This window comes from Aotus nancymaae, unplaced genomic scaffold (genome assembly GCF_030222135.1).
Source record: "Aotus nancymaae isolate 86718 unplaced genomic scaffold, 86718_ANA_hifiasm-v0.15.2.pri h1tg000041l, whole genome shotgun sequence".
Lineage (NCBI taxonomy): Eukaryota > Metazoa > Chordata > Mammalia > Primates > Aotidae > Aotus > Aotus nancymaae.
Genome location: NW_026988455.1, coordinates 29,864,933 through 29,887,544, shown reverse-complemented (window position 1 = coordinate 29,887,544; position 22,612 = coordinate 29,864,933). Strand labels below are relative to the sequence as shown.

The following is a 22,612-nucleotide window of genomic DNA, read 5'->3' as shown; positions in this document are numbered from 1 at the left end:
CCCAGTCCAAATCCTTAAGATCTCTCACTAGCTTATAACCTCCTAAACGCCTTCCTTCTTTCACCCTGGTTCCTCTAGTGCAGTGGTTCTCACCTAGGAACTTGTTAGAAATGCAAATTCTTCCCCAACCCCAGAACTATTCCTCAAAATCAGGATGGCTCATAAAATTTGTGTATTACCAAGTCCTCTTCGTCAAACACCTGAACCACCCTACCTCTCTTACTTCCTACCCTGCTTTTCCCCACTAGTTCATCTTGCCCAAGCCACACTGGATTCCTTGTGCTCTACAAACATTCTAAGAAAGGAACAAAAGTTTTTACCTGAGAAATGCAAACCCTTTTAAATTATCAGGGTCAGAGAGGCATTTAAAATGTGACATCAGTCATGTCTCATTCCCTTGAGCTAAATAATTACCTCTTGAAGCAACTTACTATGTGGGCTCTGGACTGACAAGTAGCTATAAAATGTCATACAATAGACACCATAACTCATACCCTATGTTCAACAGTGTACAGCCAATGGCTAATTAATGTTATTTCTGTAACCAACGAGAATACCTGTGAAAACTTTGTATCAGCCCACTCCTTGTTCCCCCTTGCCTTTAAAACCTGCTTGTACCAGAGCATTCCCCAAGGCCACTTAAAGTGGGTCCCTGGCAGCTGTTCTCACTTTGGCTCAAGTAAACTGTTTTAAAATTGTATTTTGTGCCTCAGCTTCTTCCCTTTAGGTTGGCATATATTCAGAACACTATTTCAGGGTCTTTTCATTAGTTGTCTTCTTCTTGGAAAGGTTGTTCGCCCCTCCTGATACACAAGTATCTGTTCAAATGTCACTTCCTCAATGAGCTGAGGCTTTCTCTGACTACGTCTTATAAAATAAGAACACCACCTTCCTGACCTAGTCTCCTTACTATGCAGAATTTTTCACCAAAGCACTGATTACCTGGCAGGCAATCTATATGTTTTATTTGCTGTCTCCCTACATTCTACTATGTAAGCCCCATGTGGACAGAATCTTATTTTATTTTCTGCTATATTCTGAGCAATTAGAAAAGAACCTGGCACTCAGTAAATGTTCAATAATTTGACTTTCCAATAGTTGCCTATGGGAAAAGATACAAGAAACAACTGATGTTACTTAGGTTAACTTCCAAGACAATTTTAAAGCAGAAAAATAAAACAAAAAACAATTGCTACAAGGTGAATGAAAGGCGCAAAATGCAGCAATTGACAGTAAAGGCTAAGGCATGAACAGTTAACAGTTAACCAAACACTGGATCAGCAAAGTTTAGGATGCCTTCAGAACTGAGCCCAGCAAGAATGGCAGGCTTTCTATGAGCGAAAGTAGATAAATACCATGTGAAACACCAGAGAAGGGTAGATAGGCTAAGTACAGCTTTTCCCAAAGTGTGTTCATTGCATACAGCATCACCTTAAAGAACAGTCAGTAAAAGAGATGGTCTAGTGAGACTGGAAAAAGCTGGATAAAACTTTAAATAGACTTCTTTAATGTAAGACTTACTGTTGACTGTAATATGTTCAGTATCAATCTCTTAAGAGAAGTATAATATGCATATTTCCCTGTATGAATCACACCTTTTTGTTATACATGTGTATGTCACTGCACACACAGCTTAGTTTCACTTTTGTCACCAGCATACTGTTATCCATTGTTACATTTTGTTATGATATGCCTATTAATATATTAAGCATAAAAGACTCTTTTAATTATATTTAAACCAACTCTAAAACTGAAGATTCTAAACACACATAGAGGCCAGGTATCATTTACCTGATTTTTCAATATTTGCTACACTTCATTTAAGTTATCACAAATATTATAATTGGGAAATAAAATCCCCAAATGATATTTTCACTACTCCATTCTTTATTCAATTTGTACTAAATACTATCATTCGATATGAGAACAATTTAAGCCTACAGTATTTTAAACATCCTTTTAGTGCTGGTAAGAAAATTTTAAGTATTTTGAACCCCTTAAGATGTAGATATTTATCTTTAGACTTAGACCTAAAGATAAACATATTAAAAACAAAAACCATACCCCTGCAGCAGCTTAAAGCTTATTTAGAGCTAATCAGCCAGTCCAGTGCACCCTATAAGCCTCATCACATGTATAATAAAGAAATCATGATGTTTTACTCAATGTCAAATAACTACTCAAGTACCAAGATCAAAAGTAGAGCTCAAGTCACCTACCTTCCCAGTGTGCTCTTTTTATCACACCACAAAAGACCGTGTGTGACATTTAATTGGAAAACTTGAAAAATAAAGAATGTAAAATATGACAAAATCTGGGGTAAATCAACTCCAACAGCCTTTAAAACACATGGTTAGCAAAAGTTAAAGACTTTTTTTTCTTTCTACAAAAGAGGCAAGACAAATCAAGTGTAAAAGCTAGAGATTTATTGTTATTTTGTGATTAATAAATTGTCAAATTAGTTATGACACTATCCCACACTGAATACCACCATTCACCAGTACAAAAGTTTTAAAATCAGACTGAGGCATAAAGCAGAAAGAGCAAATACACACAAATACCCTTCTTAACAATCTCCTCTACTCATGCCTCCACCGTAACCTTTGTACATGTTTTCCTCCTGGGGAAAGTGTCAGAACAGTGCATGGACTGATGGGTAACCTGGCCTCTTAACCATTTTTTAATAGCAAGCAACTGACAGAAGTAATGGAATCAACTTCTATTTCCCTTGATTTTATTGGTCTGAATTGATTTTACGTTACTTTAACATTTTAATTTCCTGTAACTGTACATTGAGAATATAATCACCTAAGAGAATACTGAACCAGAGCCAGCCAAATGTATTACTGACCCTAAATTATGTTTTAATTGGTCCTAAAGGAATGTACCACCCCAACAGTTTGGGAGTTAGGCAAACACAACTTCTTTGGGGAGGGAAGAAAAAGGCTATAAAACAGCCAAATGTACTCAACATCGTTAAAACGGCTCTTTGTTTTTCACCCCTGAATGATACTTCTTTACTACACTATATGCACAGAAATCCTAACAGAATCTTGGTTGCCAGTATTATTTAAGCTGGCCCAATCCAGGAGAGATTCCGCTGCCCCCCACCCCATTCCCCTTTCTCTGAGGCTCTGAAAAGCACAATATTTAACTATTTCTTAATAGAACTACCAAAACACTTCAGAAACAATTGGCTTACAACTCATTTTAAATTTGTGTATTGCCTGTGCATGAGAAAACAGATAAACCCAAAAGATAGTTCTATTTTTATATGGCAATTAAAAATAACTGAAACATCAAGACACTTTCAGTGAAAGCAACATTTCAATTACAAATTTTAGTGCCTGTTAAACTACCTATGGGAGAAGCTGAAAAGTCCTAGGGCAAATGTATTTTGGGGTATACTACAGTGTTCCTTCAGTCTGCACAAAGATTAAGGTAATTTACAGTCAATCTGTGAATGAATGTTGAGACAATGTTACATTATGTTGTCTGTACAATTAAATGTCCTTAAAGAGATAACCAGAATCAACTTTTCTACTATATTTTCAACAAACCTGACTAACCGGCACTTTTGCTGGGAGATGTCTGTCAAAGATGCTGTAAGACTATACAATTAGGAAATAACTCAGCTTTAAGAGTATTTTCTTATCTTCACTTTTTTGGTTACAGGTGTTTTGCTCAGATAGCCTATTGCAGTATGTTTCTAGAAATGCAGTCCCAAATGTGCATACTCTATATTGTATACAAATAAAGCAAAATTATCAGTAGTATAAATCTTACAGCATTTTGTTTGCAAAAATGCATGCCAAAGTCACAATAAGCAATATTGTATCACAAATTATAGAGTGCAAATGATTTGCTTCTTTTTAATGCTTTTACTCTACATAAATTACTACCATAGGCTAATGTTGAAAAAGCAAATAAACTGGACAGATGCAGGACGAAATCTGGTCACCCAACTATAAAAGGTGATGTTTTTAAAAAATTACAATAAATGCAGAAGTGATGCATGCAGTAGCCTTAAATGAAAAGCACTGATTCCCACTTTTCCAGAAAAGAAAAATACAGAAAAACCCACTCATCTTACTGTACTCCACCTTAAAATGCATCATATTGGGTTTGTTTATAACAGCACAGAATTCCATGAGTCAAAATGAAATAAAGCAGGTATTTTAAAGTTTAAGAGCCGTTATCAAAAATAAATTACATTTTTTCAAGATACAGAAATGCTGCTATGATGGCTGGGAGCCCAGTAACCTTTCAATAGCTGCATTGATATCACCTCCTGTTGCTATTAGAGCTTGCAAGTTTGCTTCACGGTTCAAAAATCCCATTGCACTGAGCTGTTCCAGTTGTTGCTGAAATCTGACTTCTGGATTCTGTAGCTATTAAAGGAAAAAATAATAATAATCCAACTCTAAAGGAAACCAGTCCATGTCACACCTGACTTTTTAAATTTTTAATTGCTTTTTTTTTTAATAACATATGCTGGTCTACTGAGCTTTAAAAACACTTCCTGCCTCTTGAAATATATCCGACGTATTTAAAAGTACATTAATCTTTATTTTAAATAGTCTAGTTTATACCTAAATACATGACAAATAGATCACAACTCTACTTTGGGGAGGAAAAAAGCTTAATAAACATCAACCATTATTTTAGAGTATCATGTACATGAAGACTTTAAAGTATATATACAAATAGTTCAGAATTAGATGATCTGTGTAGCTACTGACCAACTGAGTAACTACAGAAGCCAATATTCTCATGCATAAAATTCTAAAGCTTCAATGATTGTCCGAATGAATGTGAGTTTAACTTCTGCACTGGCCAATTCTTAGAAAAGATCTTCAGTTTCAGGCCAAAAATTACACTCTTAATTCTGACAATTCAGCCAAATCAAATCTTTTCTTCAGAAATGAGGTTAAAAAAAAAAAAAAACAACCCCACATAAATGACCAATCAGTCCTAGGCCTACTTGTTTGGAGGCTTGTAAGTTAACTTATATAACAATTGATTCTAATACCCCAAATCCTTTTTTCTTATTTATTCCATGAATATTTACTGAGTACCTACCATGAGCCAGAAACTATGGTATCCTAGGTATCGGGAATACAAACATGCATGAGACAGATCCCACCCTGATAATTATATTAAGGCTTGAAAACAGAAAGCAGGCTGGGCACAGTGGCTCATGCCTATAATCCCAGCACTTTGGGAGGCCAGGGCAGGTGGGATCGCTTGAGCTCAGGAGTTTTAGACCAACCTGGGCAACACGGCGAAACCCCATCTCTACAAAAAAGACAAAAGTGGGAGGACTGCAGGAGTCCAGGAGGTGGAGGTTGCAGTGAGCTGTGATTGCACCCAGCCTCAGACTCTGTCAAAAGGGAAAGGGAAAGAACAAAAAGGAAAAAGGAAAGGCAATGAAGGGAAAGGGAAAAGGGAAGGGGGAAGAGGATGGGAAAAGGAGAAAGGGAAAGGGGAAGGGAAAAGAGGAAAGGGGAAGGGGACAAGGTAAGGGAAAAAGGGAAAAGGGAAAGGGGAAAGAAAAGAAAAGAAAACAGAAAGCACCTAACAGACCTTTAAATATTAAGAAATTTGGGAACAACCTAATAAAACAGGTTTGAACTGGCAATCATCTTTATGTAATGGCACATTATTAGTAAAGCCAATAAATGTTTGTAGATGCAAGCACATTATTTGCAAGAGATATATATATATATATGCAACACAAACTACTGCAGGAGGTGGTTTGATGGGTGGGGTAAGGTAGTTAGGACTTTTTTCCAGTCAAAAGACTAGAATACAGTTTTCCTGGAGGTACTTGGCATGATCAAGTTTCCATTCCTCCCTAAGAACTTTTTTAAAGCAAAACCTATTTCAAATGATTTTCAAATAGGAACTCCACACACAAAAAAGGTATTTTTAAAGGAAATTTCTAAAAATTAAGACTTTAGGTTGCAGCCTATCTTTCCCACAGCCATAACAATGTTTCCTTTAGTGTCTCATATAGCACCAAAGTCAACAATTTTTGTAATGCCTGTTTCTTATTCAATATCCTTAAGACTGTATTGTTCATTAATCTGAACACCTAAGAACTACTGCTTTCCTTTTTTCCCTTTTCCTTCTTTTTGGAAATTTCTAAATTTCCAACATTAAGGAATACAAAACTTGAAGGGAAAAGAGCTGATACCTGAGGATTTACTCCAGCAAGAGCCTGCAGCATCTGTTGAATAAACTGCTGATGTCCGGGTTCAGTGGTTCCTGCTGTGGGACTTGTGTTTTCACTAGGTGCAGCGTTAGAGCCATTGGTTCCTGAAGAGCCTCCAGTGCCTCCTAATGCCCCCAAGCCAGGAGTAAACCTAGAGAAAGAACAAATAGGAAATAACCTAAGGTCTTGCAAAACCAAAGACCAGTCAGTAAATCAGTTACATTTTAATATAATATAAGCTAAGTCATCTTTTTAAAATAAGCCTTTTTGGCCTGGTGCAGTGGCTCATTTTAGGAGACCAATGATCCCAGCAGCCCAGCAATGTGAGATCAGCTCAGGTAACATAGTGAGACCTCATCTCTTCAAAAAATAAAAACAAAATTAGCTGGGTGTGGTGGTGCACATCTGTACTATCAGTTATTTGGCAGGATGAGGTAGGAGGTAGGCTTGCATCCAGGAGGGGGAGGCTGAAGTGAGCTGAGATTGTGCCACTGCACTCCAGTCTTGGCAACAGAGTAAGACTCTGTCTTATGAATTTAAAATATAATAATCATTTAAAAAATAATCATTTTTAACTTTAAAAACCCTGATTTAAAAACAATCATAGCCAGGCACTGTGTCCCAGCTACTGGGGAGGCTAAGGTGAGAGGATCCTGAGCCTAGAAGTTCAAGTTCAGCCAGGGTAAAAGCAAAAGCCCATCTCTTAAAAAAAAAAAAAAAAGCCAGATGCTGTGGCTCATGCCTGTAATCCCACTTTGGGAGGCCACGGCTCCTGGAGCCCAGGAGTTTGAGACCAGCCTGGGCAACATGATAAAACCTTGTCTCTAAAAACAACAACAACTATATATATGTGTGTGTGTATATGTTAGCTGGGTGTGGTGATGCGCACCTGTAGGGAGGCTGGGTGAGAGAATCCCTAGAGCCTGGGAAGTTGAGGCTGCAGTAAGCCACAACTGCACCACCACACTCACAGCCTAGGCAACTGGGCAAGACCCTGTCTCAAAAAACAACAACAACAACAAAAAACACAAGGCAGGCAGCATAATACTAAATCTGAAATTCTCAGAGAAAGTAGCCATTATGCACTTTCATTATCTTCCCCAAATAAGCCTACCCTGGAATGAGGCCCGGGGCTTCCGTTGCTAACGTCTGTAAACCCTGCTGAATCTGTAACAAGGCCTGCATTGCTCTAGGGTTTGACATTGCTGATAGTGTATCAGGATTCTGCATCTAAGAAAGATAGAAAACTAGTGGTTACAAAGGAATTAAAATCAGTGAAAGTAAGTTTTAAAATCTTTGTTATGCTTCCGGAGAAAAATCTAAAACCTTACTCCTTGACACCGGTATTCCATAATTTCTTTCCCAAAATAAACACAAGCGTCTCCTCTTTGACAGCAAACCTAGTATGCAAATCATTACTTGACCTCCTCCTAAGTCCATCATGAAAGCCATTTTCATAATGGAAGACAATCAGGAGCTACTCTGGAAGCCACAACTATTCCCCTTCTCCAACAGAAGATAAAATATTATTTCTAAAAGACAACCTCCAAATGCACAATTCTTACAACATGGTAATATGGTGAAAGCCACATATTCCACCTAACCAAGTGTTACCTGTTACTGATGTAACAATTTTACCAGTAAGGTACACTCTAAAACAATAGTTCCAAATTTGACATTAATACGTGTATCCTGAATTTAGCTTTACTACTTCCAAATATACAGCACCTGACTAACCAAAGATAGGCTTACATCATTACAATAGATCAAGGACACCAACCAACCTTGGAAAATGGTTTACAGGCCTGAGAGTCACTGAATAATATATAAAGCCCCAGAACTACCAGTTTCAAAACACCAAGACTGACTTCTCTTTTATCGTTTTAAATAATAAAATACCATGGCCAATCTCAAGTACTTGTTTATAATATAACCTTCCTTATATGACAACACTGACCATTTTAATCTTACTAATCCCGAGTTTGAGGAAATGAGATCTACCCCTTGGGGAAAAGAAGCATTCTATTAATTTGGAAGAAAACAACCTGTAAAATAGAATAGGTAGCTCTTTCCTGTTACTCAAAATTAGTTAAACCATAAAGCATAACATGACAGAAGAAAGCACTTCAAAGTTAGTACAGTGAAAGGAAATGGTTTATGGTATTAACAAAGCATTCAAAATCCTAGGTCCTCAAAAGCAAAAACAAAATGGTTCTTTCCTCAGAATTTATGTTTGAGAAACATAAGCAAAAGGTCAGCAGTGAAATGGGACTCTGTTAAGATCAAGCTGAATTCTCTACGAATTGACAGCATTATCAGTCTCTATATTTTATGTTTTGTTATCAGCCAGAGAAGAGCAAGGAAAATGTTCATCATCAAATTTTTTCAAGCAAATCATTACCCAAGATAGCTAACATCTTGTCTTACTCACTTGTTGGAGGAAAGTTGGGAGCTGCTGTCTCATTTGTTCTTGAAGCTGAGGATTTCCAGCAAATAGGGGATTATTCAGCATCATCTATGGGGCAAGTGTTCAAACAATTTTTACTGGAAATATCTGAAACAAGTAATGTACCTTGTTTTATTCTATCTTCCCCCAAGTGCCTAAACTGGCACTTAAAAGGGAGGAAGGTAGAACATAAATAAAAAAGGAAAAGGGAAGATACTGTCCATAAGAGGGATCTCTAGAACAACAAAAACAAAAATGAGGCATCTTCTCTCTCAGTGACAATGATGGTTATGGTAATGACATGTAATATCCTAAAAAATAAAAGCAATCATTTTCTTAGGCTTTTCCTTGAACAAAGGTGAATACTTGCCATTGAAAGAAAAATGGGAGTAACTGGCATTCATGAAGATATATTTTCTACTACACTGACAGAATAAACATAAACATCAATACATGAAACTATGTAACATGGCTTGCTTAGAAACCTCGACACACAAGTGGCAGGCACGAGAAAATCCAGATCTGAAAAGGACCACTACATCTACCTGCCTACTACAAAACAGCTAATATTAGGTCCAAAAAAATAACACCACAAAACAGCAACCAACTTGCCAGAGAAATGGAGATGCTAGGTGAAAATCAGCCAGGGCTAGCACCAACAGTCCTCTGGGGAAAGTATTAAAATAATTTAAGACCTAAAAGATGTAAATCCATTTGAGAACACCAAGATTAGCATCTGGATTTCACCTCACTATCGCCAGAGATGAGAAAAGTGGCATCTCCTAACCTTCAAATAAATGTTAACAATTTAAAAATCAGGATCAGTATTAGTATGATGTCATATACCTGAAAATAAGATTAAAATACACAATCAGCATAACCAGAAACTAATAAATTCTCATAGCTTCAAAAGATACATTTTATATCATTTTCCCCAGAGTAAAAAGTCAACTAGCAAGGATTTACTGATAGCCTATTCACCTATCCAAAGTCTGGGGAGGAAATGATCCTCACCCTCAAGTAGTTAACCGTATTTAAGAACAATGTAAATGATGGTAGAGAAAATTTGCCCCAATTCTTGCAAAGTGGATCTTTTAGGTAATTTTAATATAATAACCAAAGCACAAGTCAGACAACCTTGCAGGAACATACATATTTATTTCAAAATGACCAATAAGTTCACAGTAAGTAACACCTGCTTAAGGTCAACAAACCTGCTTCTTTAGTGGTTCCAGTCAAATACTTCTTTATTACAAACATATTAACAAGGTTATCACACATATCTTTTGGGATTTACTTCATTGAATCTTAAAAAAGCATGTCATCTTAAATGTATTCATTCGCAGATGATCATCTCATTTCATTAGGATATTTCTTATAACTTACCTGAGTGCTTATACCACAAGTTTACACTCCAGACTCTTTGTAAATATTTAAAAACCAAAATAGAAAAAAACCACACATTTTAATCTGTTGATAACAAGAATGTTGTAATAGCTTCTAAATTATGGGTAATAAGACATGCCAATCTAGTATTAGCAGCATTTTGCTTTAGAGTTAAAAAACAGCATGTGAGTACTCAAATCACTTTACTAGTGTAATATTATTAAAAATTGCTAGGCATGTGCTTGTTAAAGTCAAATTTTAAAAGTAAGATGCACATTCAGTATTAGCCAAATACACACTTAAAATGGCTATTACAGTAAACTAAGCCATTAACAACTCAGTCTGATAAGTTTCAAATGAATAAACCAATTTTCCATAAAATGTACCTCCAATATACAAAATCAAAGACACAAAAATTCTTCTTAAAATGTGTTATTTCCAACTCCACAAATTTGGTGAGGGCCTAAGTTATTACTGAGAATTATATATCGAAGATACTTGAATCAATATACTTCTAGAATTTAGAAAATAAAAACCATTCGACTTAAAACTTTTAAAATTTAAGGAATGGGATTAACTATAAAGTGTTTCAAGCCGGGCGCAGTGGCTCACGCCTGTAATCCCAGCACTTTGGGAGGCCGAGGCAGGTGGATCACGAGGTCAAGAGATCGAGACCATCCTGGTCAACATAGTGAAACCCCGTCTCTACTAAAAATACAAAAAAAAATTTGCTGGGCATGGTGGCGCCTGCCTGTAATCTCAGCTACTCAGGAGGCTGAGGCAGGAGAACTGCCTGAACCCAGAAGGCGGAGGTTGCGATGAGCCGAGATCACGCCATTGCACTCCAGCCTGGGTAACTAGAGCGAAACTCCGTCTCAAAAAAAAAAAAAAAAAAAAAAAAAAAAGTGTTTCAAATTCCTGACACACTACAGAAGCTGTTTCTAATAAACAGCAAATATAAACTACAGATAATCAAGGTTTATTTCATTCTCTATGGTTTTTTAAGCTCTATGGTATGGAACCTAGATAGTACCTAGGGAACTTGAGGGGGAAGGGGTTATCAGATGCAATTATATCAAAATCTCTAAGGATGGGGCCCAAGCATCAGTACTGTCAGTAAAGCTTCCCAAGTGGTCCTGAATGTTCAGCGAACTTTGAGATCCCCTAATTTTCTTAGCTGTAGTCTCTTTAGAAACAAATTAGAAAAAGGAATACATTAATAAGGGATAGGTATACTATCTTCAGCAGGGGAATCAATAGTTGAAAGAATCAGAATATTGTTCTGACAAATTCCCGTCTTTAATAAATGACTTCATGCTATTTTACAACTGCCATTTTAAGCATGACTATTATAATCTTAGTGATCTACTAAATAAAACTATTTCAAATGTATTAACACTGCTCTTACTTGCTTTCAAGATTAACATTTCATTAAGTAGTGTATCTTTCAAAAGAGGGCATTATAGAACTTTGTACTTGTCTCCTAACTCAACATATATAGAAACAAAGTAAACCTACACTTCTTTCTAGTCAATGAATGGCAGAAATAAAGTTGTTTTAATTATATTTGAAATATTTAATTACTGCAAAGAAACACATGGTTTAAAAAATTGGAGACATAGTTTACTTACTTTTCTAATACATTAAGATATCATACACAACACAAATGTGCCAAAATCACAATTACTAGATTAGGTTCACACTGCACACAGTCCTTTTCAATGCAAATACAAACTCACCTGTGCAGCAAGGTCAGGATTCTGGCTTAGTGACTGCATCATGCTTCTCATGTAGGGGGCAGACAACATGTTTTGCATAAGTTGTGGGTTTTCAGTTATTTGTTGCAACAAGCTCTGCATTCCTGGAGTGTTGAACATACTAGCTGAAAGTTTGTTAAAAAAAAAAAAAAAGACATATTAAAGAAAAATACTTAAACAAAAGTTAAAGCTTTAAAATACAATATGCACTGTGTTTAATTTTATCAAGTACAAATGATTATATATATTATGTATCAACTGAACCATGAAAGAACTTTAAAACTAAAAGATCTCTAAAAGGACATGCCCAACATATACCAGTAAAAGAAGACTTACGAGTTTAAACATTCTGGTTGCATTTATGGTAAAATCTTGTCTCATGAAGGGCTAGCTTCTGAAGTCAATTTAAGGCAAAAATTAGATATGGTCAAAATTACTGCTGAAAAATTCCATAAAGTAAAAAAGACTGAGCCAACCTTTTCTCCAGGACTGCAAAAGATTAATTAGAATCATATTTCGCACTCAATATTGCTCAGCCTTATAAAAGAAGGAAGCCTTCATGCCCAAGGGAACAAAATATGTAATGCCTCCACCCATTTTCACTGAGTATTGGCACTAAGTAAAATGGCAGGCACATTTAACATTTGAAACCATAGAGCACAGCGACTCGAAGCAGTATGAGGAGCCTGATTACCTAGGTTCAAATCTAACCTAACCATGTGATCTTGGGCAAGTTATTTAGCGTCTTCGTATTTCAGGTTCCCCATCTGTAAAATGGAGAAAGCAGTATCTGCTTCATAGGGTGGCTATAAGAAATTGATGTATAAAGCATTTGTTATGATTATTGCTTTTCCTTTTTTTGTCAAGGGCTACAGCTGAATTTATGTGAATTCCGTATGTGATGACAACTGTATGTTTAGGCAAATTTTCTTTGAAAACTAAGTTAATTTGCTTGACTTACATCTAGATTTTCAACTGCCAACTATATACACTCAAACTCAAATATATTCTCAAACTTACTATGCCAAGTCAACTCATTAGGTTTTTCATCCCCCTTCTGCTCTTCCATCCAGTGTAGTTATATCAGGCTTAAGACATCTGACTCTTGGCCAGGAGCAGTGGCTCACACCTGTAATCCCAGCACTTTGGGAGGCCGAGGGGGTGGATCACCTGAGGTCAGGAGTTCAAGACCAGCCTGACCAAATGGCAAAACTTCATCTCTACTAAAACTACAAATAATTAGCCAAGTGTGGTGGCAGGCGCCTATAATCCCAGCTACTCGAGAGGCTGAGGCAGGAAAATCGCTTCAACCCAGAAGGCAGAAGGTTGCAGTGAGGCGGAGGTTGCAGTGAGCTGAGATCGCACCATTGCGCTCCACCCTGGGCAACAAGAGCAAACTTCGTCACAAAAAAAAAAAAAAAGATTCTTCTCACTTTTCTACTTTATTATAATACTACTATTTTTAATAGTTCTTGTTTTTCCTATTTTCTCATGTTGTAAAAGCTTAATTTAGTGTTTTTCACATCCTAGAGCCCAACCTTGGAGATACCATGGGTTTGGTTCCAGACTAGTGTGCAATAAAGCAAGTCACACACATTTTTTGGTTTCCCAGAGCGTACAAAAGTTGTTTACATGATACTATGGTCTGTTAAGTATGCCACAGCCTTCCAAAAAACTCTGCACATAAACTTAAAAATACTTTATATTGCCCAAAGTTGCTAACAGTGAGTCAGCTGGTGGTCGCTAAAGGTTGGGGTGGCTATGGCAATTTCTTAAAATAAGACAACAATGAACTTTGCCACATCCGGAAAACTTTGTTGCACTCAATGCTGTTTGCTTGCATTAACCACAGTAGAACTTCCAAAATTGAAGTCAACCCTCTCAAACCCTGCCACTGCTTTATCAACTAAGATTATATAACATTCTAAATTATTTGCTGTTATTTCAACAATGTTCACAGCATCTTCACTTAGAGTAGACTCTATCTCAAAAAACCACTCTTTGCTCATCTACAAGAAGCAACTTCTCATCTGTTCAAGTTTTTTACTGACATTGTAGCAATGCAGTGTTCAGGCTCCACCTCTTTTTTTCTTTTTAAATTGAGATGGAGTCTCACTTTTGTCACACAGGCTGGAGTGAGGACAGTGGCATGAACATAGCTCACTGCTGCCTCCAATTCCTAGGCTCAAGGGATCCTCCTGTCTGTGCCACCCAAAAGTACTGGGATTACAGGTATGAGCCAACATGCCTAGCAGGCTCCACTTTACATTCTAGTTCTCTTGCTATTTCCACCACTTCTACAGTTTCTTCCTCCACGGAAGTCTTGAACCACTCAAAGGCATCCATGAGGGATAGAATAAACTTCCAAACTCTTGTTCGTGTTAACATTCTGACATCCTCTCCATGAATTAGGAACATTCTTAATGGCATTGAGAATGGTGAATCTTTTCTAGAAGGTTTTCAATATACTTTGCCCAAATCCATTAGAGGACTCACTATCTAAGGCAGCTATAGCCTTATGAAATGTATTTCTTAAAGAAGACTTGAAAGTTGAAATTGCTCTTTGATCCATGGGCTGCATGCAGAATGAATGTTGTGTTAGCAGGCATAAACATTAATCTCCTTGTACATCTCCATCAAAGCTCTTGGGTGACTACATGCACTGTCAATGAGCAGTAATATTTTGAAAAAAATATTTTCCTAAGCAGCATGTCTCACCAGTGGACTTAAAACATTCAGTAAACCATGCTGTAAACAGATGTGCTGCCATCCTGGTTTATTTTTCCCCCCTATGTTTAGAGCACAGGCAGAATAAGATCTAGCATAATTTTTAAGGCCCTCGGATTGTTGGAATAATAATGAGGACTGGCTTCAACTTAGTCACCAGATGCATTAGCCCCTAACAGTCAGCCTTTCCTTTGAAGCACTGAAGCTAACAACTAACTTCTCTCTAGAAATAAAATTTCCAGGTTATATCTTCCTCCAATAGAAGGCTGTTTTTCACCTACATTAAAAATTGGTTGTTTAGTGTAGCCACCTTCTTCAATAATCTTCCTCGATGATCTAGATAACTTGCTGCCTCACCTTGGACTTTCATGTTATAAAGATGGCTTTTTTCCCTAAACCTAAGCTGTTCAACCTCAGCTAGTTTTCAACTTTACTGCTGCAGATTCCTTACCTCAGAGCCTTCATAGAATTAAAGGGAGTTAGGGTATTGCTCTGGATTAGGCTTTGGCTTATGGGAACGGTGCGGCTGGTTTGATAGTCTATCCAGATCACTACAACTTTCCCTGTATCAACAATAAGGTTGTTTCACTTTCTCGTCATTCAAGCCTTCACTGGAGTAGCATTTTTAATTTTCTTCAAGAACTTTTCCTTTGCATTCACAAATTGGCTGTTCGGTGCAAGAGGCCTAGCTTTTGGCCTATCATAGTTTCTGATATGCCTCCCTCACTAAACTTAATCATTTCTAGCTTTTGATTTAAAGTGAGAGATTCTTTTACTTGAATACTTAAAGGGCATGGTAGAGTTATTAACTGACCCAATTTCAATGTTGCATCTCAGAGAATAGGGAGACCCAAGGAAAGGAAGAGAGATAAGTGGAATAGCCAGTCAGCTGAACAGTCAGAACACACACATTTAATGATTAAGTTCAACAGGTACAAGGTGGTTCCTATACACAATTACTAAAGTAACAGCAAAGATCACTGATCACAGAATCACCATAATAGAATAATAATGAAAAAGACTGAACTATTGTGAGAATTATCAAAATGTGACAGAGACATGAAGTGGGCTGTCTCGTTGGAAAAATAGTACCAACAGACTTGCTTAATGCAGGGTCATCACAAACCTTCAAACTGTAAAAATCACACTATCTGTAAAGCACAACAAAATGAGGTATGTCTGTATTCTAAGACAGGTTGGCAAACTACAGCCTGCAGGACAAATCTGGCCCACAATATGTTTCTGCTCAGGCAATGAGTTAAAAATTGCTTTTAAGTTTCAAGGCCAGGGGTGGTGGTTCAAACCTGTAATCCTAGCACTTTGGGAGGCTGAGGCAAGTGGATCATTTGAGGTCAGGAGTTCAAGACCAGCCTGGCCAACATGGTGAAACCCCACCTCTACTAAAAATACAAACATTAGTTGGGCTTGGTGGTGCATACCTGTAATCCCAGTTACTGGGGAGGCTGAGAAGGGAGAATCATTTGAACCCAGAAGATAGAGGTTACAGTGAGTCAAGATCATACCACTGCACTCCAGCCTGGGCAACAGACTCTGTCTCAAACAAAGCAAAACAATTTTTGGCTGGGTGCAGTGGCTCACACCTGCAATCCCAGCACTTTGGAAGGCCGAGGCAGGCAGATCACCCAAGGTTGGGAGTTCAAGACCAGCCTGGACAACGACATGGTGAAACACTGTCTCTACTAAGAAAAAAATACAAAAAAAATTAACCAGGTATGGTGGTGGGTGCCTGTAATCCCAGCTACTTGGGAGGCTGAGGCACGAAAATTGCTGGAATCTGGGAGGTGGAAGCTGCAGTGAGCCAAGATCGCATAACTGCACTCCAGCCTGGGTGACAGATTGAGATTAGGTCTTTTAAAAAAAAAAAAAAGCTTTTATATTTTTATTTTTAAATGGTTAAGGGGAAAAAAAATCAAAGATAAATATTTTGTGAAATGTGAAAACTATCTGAAATTCAGATTTCAGGGTCCATTAATACCATTTTATTGGAACAGTCATTCTTCTCACTTATTATCTATGGGTGTTTTGTGCTTTTACAAAAGCAGTGAGTACTTGCAACAGAGACTCCCTATGGTATAGCCACTCCTGCATCCTGTTATTTGTTTTGAGACAGGGTCTCACTCCGTCTCCCAGGCTGGAGTGCAGTGGCGCCATCACAGCTCACTGCATCCTCAACCTTCCTAAGCACAGGTAATCCTCCCATCTCAGCTTCCCAAGTAGCTGTACTACAGCTGCATACCATGCCTGGCTACTTTTTGTCTTATTTGTAGAGACGAGGTTTTACCATGTTGCTGAGGCTGGTCCCAAACTCCTGGACTCAAGCAATCACCCACCTTAGCCTCCCAAAGTGCTGGGATAACAAGTGAGCCACCATGCCACACCTGGCCTCCTTCATACTGTTCAGTATACTACTACAAAACACAGTGAATCAGTTATACTCATGCAACACAAAATCACTGCAGCATTAAAAAAAATAATAACCAGTTAATACCAATCATGCCAAAACAAGCAAAAAGGAAGAAGGGGAGTTAAAAATGTCAGGTTTTTAAGGCACAGTGGAATATATTTTATTAAATGAGATGGCAAAACTTGTGTTTCCTATGCAATGACACTAAAATAATACAACATACAAGCATTGCCAGACCAACCACTCATCACAATAGTCCTCACTCACAGAAAAACAATGGTCAGAAAAAATACCCAATTTAAAATTAAGTATCTCATCATAGCCACTTTTTCACAAAAAATAAAAATGAAAGTAAGACTGCAGCCAAAGTTAAGTTTCCAAGTGGCTTGTTTGCCAGAGAAAGCCAAGTACTAGTGGTGACTAATTTAATAGTTAATTATATCTTAATTGCAGTAACCAAATGTGTCCAGAGAAAATAAACTTGCTGAAGTCTACTAAGCTCTCAGGAAGAATAGTTTTCCTCAGAGTTAAGGATATCAATATTCAATTTAAAAACAATGCAAATGATTTTGAGTGCTGTTTTATACTTCTTGATAAGCCAACAGATGTTACTGATACTACCCAGTTGTGTGAAGAGACAATGGTAAGTCTGAAGTGACTGAAAAATTAGCTCTATAAATAATAGTCTGAATGGAACAACCAGGGCAAGACTATTTTCAAAGAAGTTGAGAAGTAAGAATCTGGTACAACTTGAAGTAGAATCTGCTAAGATGTGTTACATCTCATGGCAGCAAAAATGTGCAGAATTAAAAGGATTTAGTTGGATACATTTTCAAATCATATAAAAATGAAAGGTATTTAAAGACTATAGTTATTCACTGTCTTATGCATCAGTAGGTACTCTGGAACATATTTTTATCTATCATGTTACTGAACCAGGAGTATTTTTTTTTTTGTTTTTTGAGACGGAGTTTCGCTCTTGTTGCCCAGGCTGGAGTGCAATGGCGCGATCTCGGCTCATCGCAACCTCCGCCTCCCTGAACCAGGAGTATTAATGAGAAGCATTGTTCACTCCTGTGAACTTAACCATAGTCAACTTCATGAATTTTCATTAACAATAGCTCAATATTCTGACATGTCTAACCACACAGAAGGTTGACGGTGGCTTAGCAGAGGTAGTTTTATTGCATTATTTTATTAGCTCATGCCAAAGATTTAAATGTTGGTGTGTGATCACCAAATTTTTATGTGTGATCATACTATAATAAAGTCACTTTGAAAACTGAAATTGTTTGACTCACAGGCAATGTCAAGCTGCTTTACATACTTCCTGCACTGTCAAAAAAAAAAGAATCATAAGAAACAAGACTTCCATTACCACAAATTTGCAGATTTACTTTTGAGCTCATACCACTAGCAACATTTTTTCAGACCTCAATGCAAGTGTAAAGGCAATTCACATTTCAAAATTCACTTAACTGTGCAACTGAGGAGCTACTAAACCTTCACTCTGATTAATCTAAATGTAATGGCATGCTAAAAACTCTATAAATGCCTTCCAAACTGATGAAAATGTTATTAAAATCAAATCAAATGCTTTTGGAATGAGTACGAATTTTGAATAAAGTCAGTCAAGTCTCATTACCTACCAGTATTAACAGATAAACTTCGCAATTTTTGTAAGCAGAACACTGAATCCCAATTAAGCAAAATGTTATCCCCCACAACAAAGTCCCATTCCTCTTATCAGTAGATATGAGGAAAATATTGTAACTATTATCAAATTTTTTATTTTGTCAATTAAAAAATGTGTGAAAATTTGTCTTTTCATGTAATTTTCTCCATTTTGCCTCTTGGCCAGCAACGTCTAAAGTATTATCTGACCCTTCACATAAAAAATCTGTCAACTCCTGCTCTAACACTTCATTACATTCTAGAGTAAGTGCTTATAGGACCAAAGAAGAGTCAAGAATTTCATCTTTACATGCATATGTGTGCATATATGTATCAAATGTCACAGCTGAGTGAGAACCAATACTGTACAAATATGCTAGCAATATGATAGGCCAGCAGACTAAGTTCATTCTTGCTATTTCTTGTTTCCCCTTGATGGAAATATTAACATGAAATGTTAAAGCATCAAATCATTAAATTAAATGTCTGAGTAAAAGGTTGCAAAACTGATTTTTGGTTTTTTAGACATAAGTTATTACTGTAGGCAACCATGGTAAGGGGAAAGAAAACAACAGCTTAACCAGTGAAGAAATATGATTAAATCTTTGCTTGCTCTATATCCTTTAAAGTTAAGAACGATGCAACCCTCTCAAAAGATTGTTAGTAAGTATCAAGTAAGGATTAAGTAGAATACAGAATATTTTTATTGATTTAAAAATGGTATTCCTTCAGTTTTTACAAAACCTATATTATATGCATAAATCTCAAAATATCCATTGTATTCTAAAAAGAATATGTAACTGTGATCATTAATTACTTTTCTCATTCTGATTCTTCTTTCAGCAATGAATTTTTAAAAATTCTTCATCCAGCACCTCATCTTTCCACTTCCTCTGCCGAAGTACAGGAATCCTTTAAAACATATCCAGTCTGTCTCATCTTAGGGAAGTAAGTGCTCCCACGCCTCCATTTCTTCCTACTTATATGCCAAGTATTAGGACTGAAACTGTCACTGTGGCTAATGATCTTGGACCTAATTCTAATTCATGGACAAAACACTGACGTGGTATCTGAATAGTTGAAAGGAAGACATCTATTTACTGAGTCCAGTCTACAGAAGAGTGGACAAAAGTAAATTTCTAACCTGTTCACATATGAGAATCTGCTTTACACAAACACAGAGCTTAACCCCACTATGAAAGATTCGGCTCCACAAAGTCTGAGGGTAAGATCTGGGATTTGATTTTAAATGTACCTGGCAGGTGCTCTGATGCAGCCAGTTTAGCCTTGACCTCAAGACTGATGTTTGACAATCTACTGATCTAAAATAAAAAACCAGGCTAAAGCCAGCAAACGTGTTCTAATAACAACTACACAGGTAACTAAGTGTTCTCTCTACATTTAAAGCTTCCTTTAAAAACCAAAATGTGACCAGGTATGGTGGCTCACGCCTGTAATCCCAGCACTTTGGGAGGCTGAGGCAGGTGGATCACCTGAGGTCAAGAGTTCAAGACCAGCCTGACCAACAAGGAGAAACCCCATCTCTACTTAAAATACAAAATTAGCCAGGCATGGTGGCACATGCCTGTAATCCCAGCTACTCAGAAGGCTGAGGCAGGAGAATTGCTTGAACCTGGGAGGCGGAGGTTGCAGTGAGCCCAGATCATGCCACTGCACTCCAGCCTGGGCAACAAGAGTGGAATTCTGTCTCAAAACAACAACAACAAAATGCAACATGAAAAGACAGTATAAAAGGTACTCACCATACTCACCATACATACACAAAAAAGCACAAAGAAAAGAGTATAATCAATGTTTTAACTATGTAAGTGAGGACAACAAAGAAAAAAGTTTGAGTCGTTATAAACGTACCTCCTACTCCAGGTACCAAATTTGGCACAGTAGTACTCTGCCCAGCAGTGCCACTGGCAACACTACCAGTAGTGCCACCCACAGTGCTGACGGTGCCACTGGAAGCTGATGAACTCTGGGAAGTCTGTGGAGCCCATGGATTGGGTAATGGATCTCTGTTTTCTGTACGGGAAGGTTGACTACCTTCACCTGAAGATGTATTGCTCACCAAGGAAGCAAACGGATTACCACCAAACTGTAATAGAAGACACAGAAATCACAAAGAATGAGCTTTTGTTTTAAGTCATATACAAAACTTTTTAAAAACTGAAAACCACATTCCTCATATAAAAGCTACCCTCAATCACACACATATTTGTGTTAAAACAGAAGCTACTCCTCGGCCTGAACCTTAGAGCCAGTGGATCACCTGCTCTTGTGCAGCACTCAGCATTGGTTCCTGAATATCTGTGTACATGCGCCTTAAAGCATTATATCCCCCTGGAATACTTTCTAGGTTGCTCAAGGCTCGGTCCTGGTTTCTCATCATTTCCTGCATCATTGCTGGATTCCTGGCAAGTTCCAACGTCTAAGAAAAAGATTTCCAAAAAAAAGAAAAAAAAAACGCATTGAAATACACATGAATTACTTTTAACTATTAACTGCCATTAAACAAAGTTTATGGGAGGCCATTGCTTTGGACCAGCCTCCTGCACTATGCCCCAGGAGACCAGACCAAACTAAAATGGAGCCATGTGTGCTAAGTGCCATTTAATCAAAGTGAACTATGAAAAGGGCCAGTTTCCCCTCCAAAGCCATAGTAAGCTGCAGTCAACATAAGTCACCATAATAAGAAAGTTCCCTCCATTTTAACCCTATTAGGAAAGTAACTGTGAAATGACCAATCAGCTTTTTCTTCCAGTTTTTGCCTTCTTCAGCCATTTTCTGCCTATAAAGCCAACCACTTCTGTTCAGCTAATGGAAACACTCTATTTTATAAAATAAGGTGTTGTCTGATTCTAGAATCACAAAAACCAATTAAAGCTTCAAAGCTGTTGTAATTTTGTATTAAATACACAAGTCAGGAGATTATTTTAAATAATTACTGGTATATTTCACCTCAAAAAAGCAACTTAGCATTCAAATAACATAAGGAAGCACTTTGTTATGAGTGAATTTCCCATCGCCAGCATTGGACTTTTTGATTCTTAAGCCTTCAAAATAAACTATTTACAAAGAACTTTCAAATGCAACAGAAAATTCAGAGTTCAAAATAGCCAAATTAGTGCTCTGCTTAGTTTTCCTATACAAAGACCAGTATTTCTCTCTTTAGCTTAACTGTACATATAGGACAATCTCTTCCCATAGAAAATTAAATAACAAATATATAACTTTTTAGCTAAACAAACTGAAAGAACTTTCCACATACTTGTCTCATTATATCTGGATTATTCAGCATATGACTAATTTCTGGATTTCTCTGTATCAACTGCTGCATTTGTGGATTGGCCATAATTAATTGTCTCATCAGGTCTGGATTTGAGAGCATGCTCTGAACAAAGGGATTTTCCATGATCTGGACCATCATTTCAGGGTTAGACAAAAGTTGTCGCTGCATCTGGCTCTGTAGTTCAGAGAAGTTGGTAGTATTCAAACCCAAGCTACTCAGACCTGCAAGTCCTCCAAGGCCACCTAAGAGGATAAAGGGCAAAACCATACAAATCAAAGTCAGAAAATTTATCATTAACATGAACGTGCTAAAAATATGAAGTTGCAAAAAAAGTATTAGTGGACTCAATAGTCTAGTACAAGAAATCATTTAAAAACAAATAGAATATTATTACTAACATTTAATTCCTATAATTGAAATTGGCCAAAAATTTACACTTTGGTTATTAAAGTAATAAAATTGACAAAATTTATTTTCATGCATATAGTATAATATATAAATATATTTGGTCTTTCTCCTTGATTACTCAGTTACTAAAACCTTTGGAATTTTCTGAGTGACAAGAGTATCTTTTATTATTCATTACAAGCCCTGTTTGACCATTATGCTAATAAAGTGACTTTGGCCTCTGGATAGCCTCAGAAATGGCTGGTCACCAGAAAGACAAAGTGATTAAAGG

At 37.1% G+C, this 22,612-nt stretch overlaps 1 protein-coding gene across 2 annotated transcripts in view; it reads right to left on the bottom strand.

Annotated features, from left to right (window-relative positions):
• Window positions 1–2,409: 2,409 nt before the first annotated feature.
• Window positions 2,410–22,612, bottom strand: part of UBQLN1 (ubiquilin 1) — a 47,096-nt gene continuing 26,893 nt past the window's right edge. Inside the window, exons 4-11 of one of the 2 annotated variants that reach the window (XM_012472138.3) lie at window positions 21,913–22,175; window positions 20,914–21,072; window positions 20,505–20,739; window positions 11,789–11,931; window positions 8,649–8,732; window positions 7,332–7,447; window positions 6,200–6,368; window positions 2,410–4,391 (exon numbers count right to left, since the gene is read on the bottom strand). In XM_012472138.3, the coding sequence (XP_012327561.2) occupies window positions 4,239–4,391; window positions 6,200–6,368; window positions 7,332–7,447; window positions 8,649–8,732; window positions 11,789–11,931; window positions 20,505–20,739; window positions 20,914–21,072; window positions 21,913–22,175 (1,322 nt within the window). In that variant the 3' untranslated portion in view covers window positions 2,410–4,238. The remainder of the gene's footprint in view (window positions 4,392–6,199; window positions 6,369–7,331; window positions 7,448–8,648; window positions 8,733–11,788; window positions 11,932–20,504; window positions 20,740–20,913; window positions 21,073–21,912; window positions 22,176–22,612) is intronic. The other variant, XM_012472139.3, reaches the window with a different exon arrangement.